At 42.5% G+C, this 9,204-nt stretch overlaps 1 protein-coding gene across 1 annotated transcript; it reads left to right on the forward strand.

Moving 5' to 3' along the window:
• The first annotated feature begins 286 nt into the window (after positions 1 to 286).
• LOC136748829 (zinc finger protein 271) lies at positions 287 to 8,596 on the forward strand. Its single transcript, XM_066702875.1, has 3 exons — positions 287 to 1,514; positions 2,120 to 3,099; positions 7,373 to 8,596. Exons 2-3 carry the CDS (start codon positions 2,131 to 2,133, stop codon positions 8,354 to 8,356), a joined length of 1,953 nt encoding a protein of 650 aa, XP_066558972.1. The 5' UTR covers positions 287 to 1,514; positions 2,120 to 2,130; the 3' UTR covers positions 8,357 to 8,596.
• The last annotated feature ends 608 nt before the right edge of the window (positions 8,597 to 9,204 follow it).

Below are 9,204 nucleotides of genomic sequence, written 5' to 3' on the forward strand. Positions count from 1 at the left end.
AGCCCCACAAGGCACTGTGTATCATGTAATAAAGGACCTGTATGAGCTCTTTAAAGACTCACACATGGAGCTTTTCTCCTTAATTCACATCATATTCCACAGGAGGGCGCCAACGTTGAGGGTAAACACTGAATAAGCTGGGGCAGGATAACACTTCTTACATTTCCAGTGTACCTTTTTCCTGCTTAATTGTTTAATGTAAATAAATGTAAATAAAATTCAAATGTGTTTCATCAGGTCTTGCATTATAGCTCAGTTGGACTGAACCTTTAGGGTGAGAGGTCGTATATACGAGATTATAAAACACTGACCTCTCTTTAACACCGGAAGTGCTGGGATTTAAAAATGGCAGCCTCGGTTCGCGGAAGTAGCATGCCTGTGGCTCATTTATACGGTTTTATGCGGGTATCGACATTGATTTGGCGTCTGTGGTTTAACTATGCCTTTTAGGATTACACCCTTTAATGGGATTACATATCGGCGCTGTGAGACAGGTCCCTGGGTAGACAGTGTCCAGCGGCGCCGTTCACATGCGCTAACTACACCACACACACGTGATCCGGACAGAGGCCAGCATAAGGACTGCGGGTAAGAGATGACGTCAATAATAATAATAATAATAATAACATCAATTACATGCTATAGATATTTCTAGCTGCGTCTTTTTCAACTAACAATAAACTACATTGAAAACGTGATTGTTCTATAACGCGGTCTAGCCCATAGCATAGCAATCGCCAGCAGAGAAGGACTATAAAACACACTTGTCATTATAATATTTAGTGATTTTTCTATTTCGTTTATGAATTATTCAAGCTATACGAGAACGTAAGCAGAGTTAATGTAACTACTTTGTATATGCAGTAATAATATGATTTAGGTTAAAAGGTTTAACCTAACTGCATGGACATCCACTTATGCAAAAAAGTACAAAAATAGAAACGCAATGGAAAGTGTTGGTCCCATGTTTCATGAGCTGAAATGAAAGATCCCAGACATTTGTCATACACACAGAAAGCTTATTTCTCTCTCAATGTTTTTGCACGAATGTGTTCACATCCCTGTTCGTGAGCATTTCTCCTTCACCAAGATAATCCATCCACCTGGCAGCTGTGGCAGATCAAGAAGTGGATTAAACAGCATGATCATTGCACAGGTGCACCTTGACACAACACAATGCCACAGATGTCAAGGGTCAAGTGTCCAGGGAGCGTGTGATTGCCTGCTGACTGCAGGAATGTCCACCAGAGCTGTTGCCAGAGAACTGAATGTTCAATGTAGTTTTTTGGCAGGACATCCAACAGACCTCACAATGTGTAACCACGCCAGCCCAGGAGTCCACATCCGGCTTCTTCACCTGTCGGATCATCTGAGACCAGCCACCCGGACAGCACAAGCGAAGGCATTCTGCACAAACGGTCAGAAGGCGTCTCGGTGAAGCTCATCTGCAGCTCGCCGTCCTCACCAGTGTCTGGACCCAACTGCAGCTCTGGTGACATTCCTGCAGTCAGCAGGTCAATCCCACACTCCCTCAAAACTTGAGATCCATAGATAAGGGTCTAAATGAATTTATTTTAATTGACAGATTTCCTTATATGAACTGTAACTCAGTAAATTATTTGAAATTGTTGCGTTTATATTTTTGTTCAGTGTATTATAGTGACAACATCTTAATGCTCTCTATGGTCAACCTGTAACAATATGTTGGAGGAGCCAAGGGGATCTAGTCTAATGTTATTTGACAGGCACATTTTTATATTGAATCGTATGGTTTAGGTTTTCTTAATGCATAGGCTATATGTCCAAATATGCATTTATAAAGCATGAGTCTGATTTATATTTATTATCGCAGCTTTAATCAATAGAACAGATATGCACAGGTCACTCTCAACTTGCAAGTAGTGAATTAAAAATTGTACCTGATCTACAGTTAATTTCTTGAGAAAATCCAACCAGCTCCAAAACGTAGTAGAAAAGATCAGTGTAGTTAAACTAGCAATAATATTTAAAGCATATTAGGGGTCTGGTATGCAATAGCTGTTCACATTGAATACGTTTTAGGGTGTTTCTATATTCATTTCAGCTTCGTGCAAATACGTTTTTTTTCTTTTCAACAAAGGGAAAAACAAAATGATGGCCAGTGGAAGCAGCGATGGCATGTCAAATACAAATGGAACCCTCTACAGAATTTCAGCAGAGGACATACAAGTGGTGAAAATCAAAGAAGAGCAAGATGAGGTGGACGTGGAAAACAGTTCAGAGAAAACTCTCTATCTTTGCACAGACTGTGGTAAGAGCTTCAGCACAATAGGTCAGCTGGAGTCTCATCAAGTGCTGCACAGCGATGAGAAGATCCCCTCAGAGACTTCTGATCGTGAGGAATCAAACTCCCAGAAAGCCACACCAGAGAAGAACAACAGGACTCGATCGCCGTTCATATGCACCGAGTGTGGCAAAAGCTTCTGTAAGGAATGGTACCTCAAAGAACACCAGCGGATCCACTCTGGGGATCCCACGCACCGCTGCACGGAGTGTGACAAGATTTTCCTCCAGGCGGGAGACCTGCGGAAACACCAACGAACTCACACGGGAGAGACGCCGTACAGCTGCACCCACTGCGACAAGAGCTTCTCTCAGTCGGGGGGGCTTAAAAAGCATCTGAGGACTCACACAGGAGAGACGCCCTACGGCTGCGAACAGTGCGGGAAGCGATTCAGCCAGTCGGAGCACCTGAAGAAGCACCTGCGCATTCACACGGGCGAGACCCCCTATCACTGCGAGGTGTGCGGGAAGAGCTTCAGGACTGGCGATGCATACAAGATCCACCAGCGCGTCCACACTGGAGAGAACCCGTACCAGTGCAACGAGTGTCACAAGAAATTCAGACACTTGGGGCGCCTCAAATCACACCAGAAAGTTCACACCCGAGAGACTCCTTATCACTGCACTGTGTGTGGGAAGAGTTTTACTCTGTCCGAGACACTTAAAATACACATGAGAATCCACACGGGGGAGAGACCGTATACCTGCCAAGAGTGCAGTAAGGCTTTCACCCAGTTGGCACACCTAAAATCACACTTGAAAGTGCACAATAAGAAATCTTAAATGTATTCTGAATATATGTTTGTATGTATAAGCTGCGTTGAAAAGTTTTCTATAAATGTACGCATTGTATAAGAAAAAAGTCCTTAACACTTACCAAGTTCAGCTGTGTTGTGTATGATTTCCACAGTCCACTTCTAATGATCAGGCACTGACGAGGTCAATCAGACTTCCACAGTTACTTTAGCAGTTTATGAGCATTCATGCTGGAGAAACATTATACAGTTGTTTACAGTAAGATAGGGGTGTCAGTCAAAAATAAAGCAGCAAACAAACAAAAAATCAGGGTAATACATGCTTGAGGGGAGGTTTACACTTTTACAACAATTTAGAACAATGTAATTGCGTTTTGCTCATATTTGGATCAATATCATTCAACATTCCTGCTGATATTAATGTCTACTGTATTTTTCTGCCACTTAAGGGTTCATATAAACATCAATATAATATTAAATACCTTTATGTAGTTGTCAGGATCTCAATAATTACGTACAATAACATTTTTTTTTTTTTTTTTTATTAGATTTGCATTTTTGGGGGGGAAATTGAAATGATTAATGAATGTAAACACAGGCCAGTCATTTGGGAGGCTGCAGACATTTGCTCTTCTTGAAAGTACCCGATATATCATAGGACTTGACCTTGACCTCAAGATCCGGACAAGTAATCAAAGGTATTAAATATTCTAGTGATAGGCTTATATGAACCCTTTTAACTTGCCCTGCGTTTCTCTAAATTAGGATTCACTGTCTTGACCTGTGTCCTACAGATGACTAATAAGGGTGACCAGAAGTACACACAAACGTTTTTATTAATGGGTAATAATCTCTAGAAAAATAGTTTTGACCCCTATGAGACCTACCTTGTCGCCGTATCAACCACATCTTTTGAGGTCCTGCAGCGAGCAAAATGGGATGACTAGATCCTGGTGGGGGTTTTTTTTGGGCTCGGCATTCCTACTGTAAAACAAATGGAGTGCTGGACAGTATGCAGTTAATAAAGGAAAATGCAAGCAGCAAAACATTTGATTGTATTGAGTGGGAACTGGATGTATTCATGTCTGGTGGTTGGAAGCATTGAGTAATAAAGGGATGGTCATCTTATATTAATGTTTAGATCTGGTACATATGGAATCTTAATCAACAAGAAGAAAAGGACTGGATACATAACATTCAATTTCATGTTACGGTCCTCGATCTGTATTGCACTTTTTGTCCTATCTGTAGGTGTCCCATATGAGGCAGACATGATCAGGTGTGTTTTCCTTCCTCAATTGTTAGCACACACAAATCTCTGTCTTTGGGAAATGTTGAAGATGCTGGTTTTTGTTTCCCTCACACCATATGAGGAAGTGAAGAATACACATAAAAACAACAGGTTTGTATATGGGTAGCGAAGTTAGTGTGAGCTAACATTCAGATGAATAAACGGGTGATGTAGTTGAATTCAATAGCCGCCGAGAGAATGGGCTCCACTGCCGCCCTTTCACTCTCCCATAGAAAAACTATCCTGTATAATTAAACATTACGAGACTGCAATTATAAACTGAGTTTGAAGATGTACTCACGCCTGTCACTGGAGACCACCTCTGTTAAACTTCATATGCCTCTCCCCCTGCTTCTATTAGCGAATTGTACCGGTGCATGCTGGGACGTGTAGTTTGTTACCAATTTATACGCAAACATAATGCAAATTCAGCCGGACACAATCGGGCTATTTTTGGGTAAAGCCAACGGAACATCTCTCCGTGCTTAGTCCTGTCGTGGTTCCCATCCCTCCTCGCACATCTGGGCCGGATCACCACTGGTTTCACACAAAAATGCTGCTCCGCTGCATTTCCTCTGACACCGGAAGTAGTCTCTTGAAACAAATGGTGTTATTATTACCTTGAGTGGTCCGAGAGTCAAAGCCTGCAGGTATGTATATTGATTTATTGTTCCGTTACATTGTGTGTTTTGAGAAAGCTACACATGTGCCGTTGGAAATACCGTATTGTTTAGTAGGAGTGCATCCACATGATTGTATCCCTCTATAATGTATGAATACAGCAGACAAGACAAGCCGGACTGCCTGCACTGTGGGTCTCTGTTGAAGTGCAGCGCAATTCAGTTCCATCAACCTGGAGTCGTGGCACAGTGTTGAGCGGTATAACGGCGTTTCATTTGTCGATAGTAAATAAATACATAAAAGCTAGATTTTAGTTAGGAAAACACCTTGATCCCTTTATAGAGAGCAGGCAGCCTTTAGTTTGAAACTGATGAAAGCGGACGCACGGTGAATGCCCTGCGAAATGACCGGACAGCCGCACCTGTGCTGTACATGCGATCACATGATTACAGTTGTAGCTAAATATATATATTTTTTATTAGTATGGAGGGGATTGCAGTAAAACTTCTCCTTTGTGCGGCAGAGTATAAGCAAATAACTGTCCTGAGACCAGGGGGGAAACGGTTAAGTTTCAACTGAGCCCGTTATTTGGTGTGTGTGTGTGACTTCACTGGGGACGGCATGTATAGATACTGAAACCTTTGACCTAAAAAGCCTGTAAAAGGGCTTCACTGTTAGTCATCAGGAATGCAGTCTGCAGACGCAAGCCAACACTTAATGAGCTTTATCTTTATCTTTATCTTTATCTTTAACGTTGGCTTACCTGTGATTGAAATAAGATGACACGCATCCACAGTGACCGAATTACTTCTCCATCAGCATGGTGCACAAACCCTGTGCTTGGCAAACCAGTCCGTTAAGGAAATAGGGGGTTCTTTGTTGAGTTTGATCAAATTAAGATTTAATTGTACTGGGAAGGGATTAATTGTAATTTGCTTAATAACGAATATGAATTAAGATTATGGTCTGTTAAACTAAGCCTTTTACTTTCATTCTGTGTAATGAAATTCTAGACTGGTCAGCGTTGCAGTCATTTCCAGAGAGAATTGTAATTGTTTCATTTTAATTTAATGCAGTTAAACTCCAGATTTTCATACACATAACTTGCACCATATTGCTTGAAATAGGCTGGTTTCATAGACCAAGATCTGCACTAACCTTGGAAATTTTTTTTTTTTTTTGTATTTTTTAGATATTAGATGTAACAGTATTGTGGGTGTATCTAGATAAGATGATTTGTGTCCTAAATGTTTGGGTCTCAAATGTACACTATAACAGATATACACCGATCAGCCATAACATTATGACCACCTGCCTAATATTGTGTAGGTCCCCCTTCTGCCATCAAAACAGCCCTGACAAGTCGAGGCATGGACTCCACTAGACCTCTGAAGGTGTGCTGTGGTATCTGGCACCAGGATGTTAGCAGCAGATCCTTTAAGTCCTGGAAGTTGCGAGGTGGGGCCTCCATGGATCAGACTTCTTTGTCCAGCACATCCCACAGATGCTCGATTGGATTGAGATCTGGGGAACTTGGAGGCCTAGTCAACACGTTGAACTCGTGATTCATCAGACCAGGCCACCTGGTGGACAGGGGTCAGCATGGGCACTCTGACTGGTCTGCGGCTACGCAGCCCCATACGCAACAAACTGCGATGCGCTGTGTGTTCTGACACCTTTCTATCAGAACCAGCATTAACTTTTTCAGCAATTTGAGCTACAGTAGCTCGTCTGTTGGATCGGACCACACGGGCCAGCATTCGCTCCCCACGTGCATCAATGAGCCTTGGCCGCCCATGACCCTGTCGCCGGTTCACTGCTTTTCCTTCCTTGGACCACTTTTGATAGGTACTGACCACTGCAGACCGGGAACACCCCACAAGAGCTGCAGTTTTGGAGATGCTCTGACCCAGTCATCTAGCCATCACAATCTGGCCCTTGTCAAAGTCGCTCAGATCCTCACGCTTGCCCATTTTTCCTGCTTCAAACACATCAACTTTGAGGACAAAATGTTCACTTGCTGCCCAATATATCCCATCCCCTGACTGGTACAATGTTAATGAGATTATCAATGTTATTCACTTCACCTGTCAGTGGTCATAATGTTAAGGCTGATCGGTGTATACAATAATACTACTTTATCATTATTTCTGTGTTCAGAATGAAGAAAGAATCGATAGAATGGGAAAGATGCACACACAATGCAAGTCATAATTAATTACATCATTTGTATTATTTCATGGATTGGAACTGAGCAGACTGAATTGAGGTGACAGTGGAATTGAACCTGTTAAGCAATGTCAGCTTCATATAAATCAATGGTTTTATTTTCTTCCTACTATAGGACCTGAAATTCATAAGGAAATAGACCTAAAACTAATGCAAACAAAGTTGGAAGATGACCCACGTAACCACCGAAGACATGTCAAAAGAAGTCACTCCCAGAAATACACTGGAGGACATACAACTTGTGAAAATTAAAGAAGAACAAGAAGATGAGGTGGATGTGGAAAACAGTTCAGAGAAAACTCTTTATCTTTGCACAGACTGTGGTAAGAGCTTCAGCACAATAGGTCAGCTGGAGTCTCATCAAGTGCTGCACAGCGATGAGAAGATCCCCTCAGAGACTTCTGATCGTGAGGAATCAAACTCCCAGAAAGCCACACCAGAGAAGAACAACAGGACTCGATCGCCGTTCATATGCACCGAGTGTGGCAAAAGCTTCTGTAAGTATTGGTACCTCAAAGAACACCAGCGGATCCACTCTGGGGATCCCACGCACCGCTGCACGGAGTGTGACAAGATTTTCCTCCAGGCGGGAGACCTGCGGAAACACCAACGAACTCACACGGGAGAGACGCCATACAGCTGCACCCACTGCGACAAGAGCTTCTCTCAGTCGGGGGGGCTCAGGAAACACCTGAGGACTCACACAGGAGAGACGCCTTACAGTTGCGAACAGTGCGGGAAGCGATTCAGCCAGTCGGTGCACCTGAATAAACACCTGCGCATTCACACAGGCGAGACCCCCTATCACTGCGAGGTGTGCGGGAAGAGCTTCAAAAGGGGGGACTCGTTCAAGATCCACCAGCGCGTCCACACCGGAGAGAACCCCTACCAGTGCAACGAGTGCGATAAAACGTTCAGTCACTTGGGGAGCCTGAAGTCACACCAGAGAGTTCACACCCGAGAGACTCCTTATCACTGCACCGTGTGTGGGAAGAGTTTCACACAGTCGGGGACGCTAAAAAAGCACAAGAGAATCCACACTGGAGAAAGGCCATATACCTGCCAAGTGTGTAGTAAGGGTTTCACTCAGTTACCACACCTCAAAGCACACATGAAGGTTCACAATAAGCAGCTCTGAATGTATTACTGTAGTTAGGTTCCAGGTTTAGGCTCTTATTCAGCCTTTAATTTTGTAGAAGCGCATGAATGAATGTACCAAAGATCATTTCAAAGATAATTTTGTGAACCACCCCCCCCTAAAACAACCTGTGACTGTGTTATCATTTTGCCCAGGGATGTGGTGTTTACCAATTGAATGCAATAACTTTCCATGAATTCACTATTTTTTCAAGATTAAAATGTGTCAATTCTAAAAGTCCCAAGGTCTCGAATCCCTTTTTTTCCTACCTCTTTTTAGTTTGTCCTGGTGCATTTTGTTATATTGGTACAAAAGGGAGATGACAAAATCTGCAGGAGCCTATAGGCATTGCTGCTGTATGCTTTTAGCAGGTGGTGGTGTAGATTAAACACCCCATGCATTTGATAGTCAAACTGAAGATTGTAGGTTAAAAATTGTAATTTCTTAGTAACTAAAAAGTAAACACTTGAAAAGGTGATATGCTTCAGTTTGCATGTCTAGAAGTGATGCATGTTTACAGATGTATTTAAAAATGTTACATACAGAAAACAAAGTGCTTTAGTCACACATACCAACTTAATCTGTTGTTTTAAAGGACTTGGGCAGTGTGAGAATCTAGTCTTCCTTTATCTGAACCGTTTGTTTGTTTCTAAAATGCACAGAAATACATAGAGGACACATCCATAGTTGTAGTTCAGGATTGTCCTCCATGCATCAGTACTGCTACAGGCAATTCTGTAGTTGTGCAACCCTGTTATTGCTTTATGCCTGTTGACATTTATTTCCAAGATCAGTTCATTTAGTTATAAAGGAAAAATGTACTGAAACCTGCAGCCATCTCTCAAAAC

The sequence above is a fragment of the Amia ocellicauda genome, chromosome 4 (assembly GCF_036373705.1).
Source record: "Amia ocellicauda isolate fAmiCal2 chromosome 4, fAmiCal2.hap1, whole genome shotgun sequence".
NCBI classification, from domain to species: Eukaryota; Metazoa; Chordata; class Actinopteri; order Amiiformes; family Amiidae; genus Amia; species Amia ocellicauda.

What these genes read in the sequence shown, in the direction of transcription:
- LOC136748829 (XM_066702875.1), top strand. Translation starts at nt 2,131, where the DNA reads ATGATGGCCAGTGGAAGCAGCGATGGCATGTCAAATACAAATGGAACC. An exon ending in TGAAAGTGCACAATAAGAAA is followed by an intron (nt 3,100 to 7,372) that starts TCTTAAATGTAT and finishes TAAAACTAATGC; the next exon opens with AAACAAAGTTGGAAGATGAC.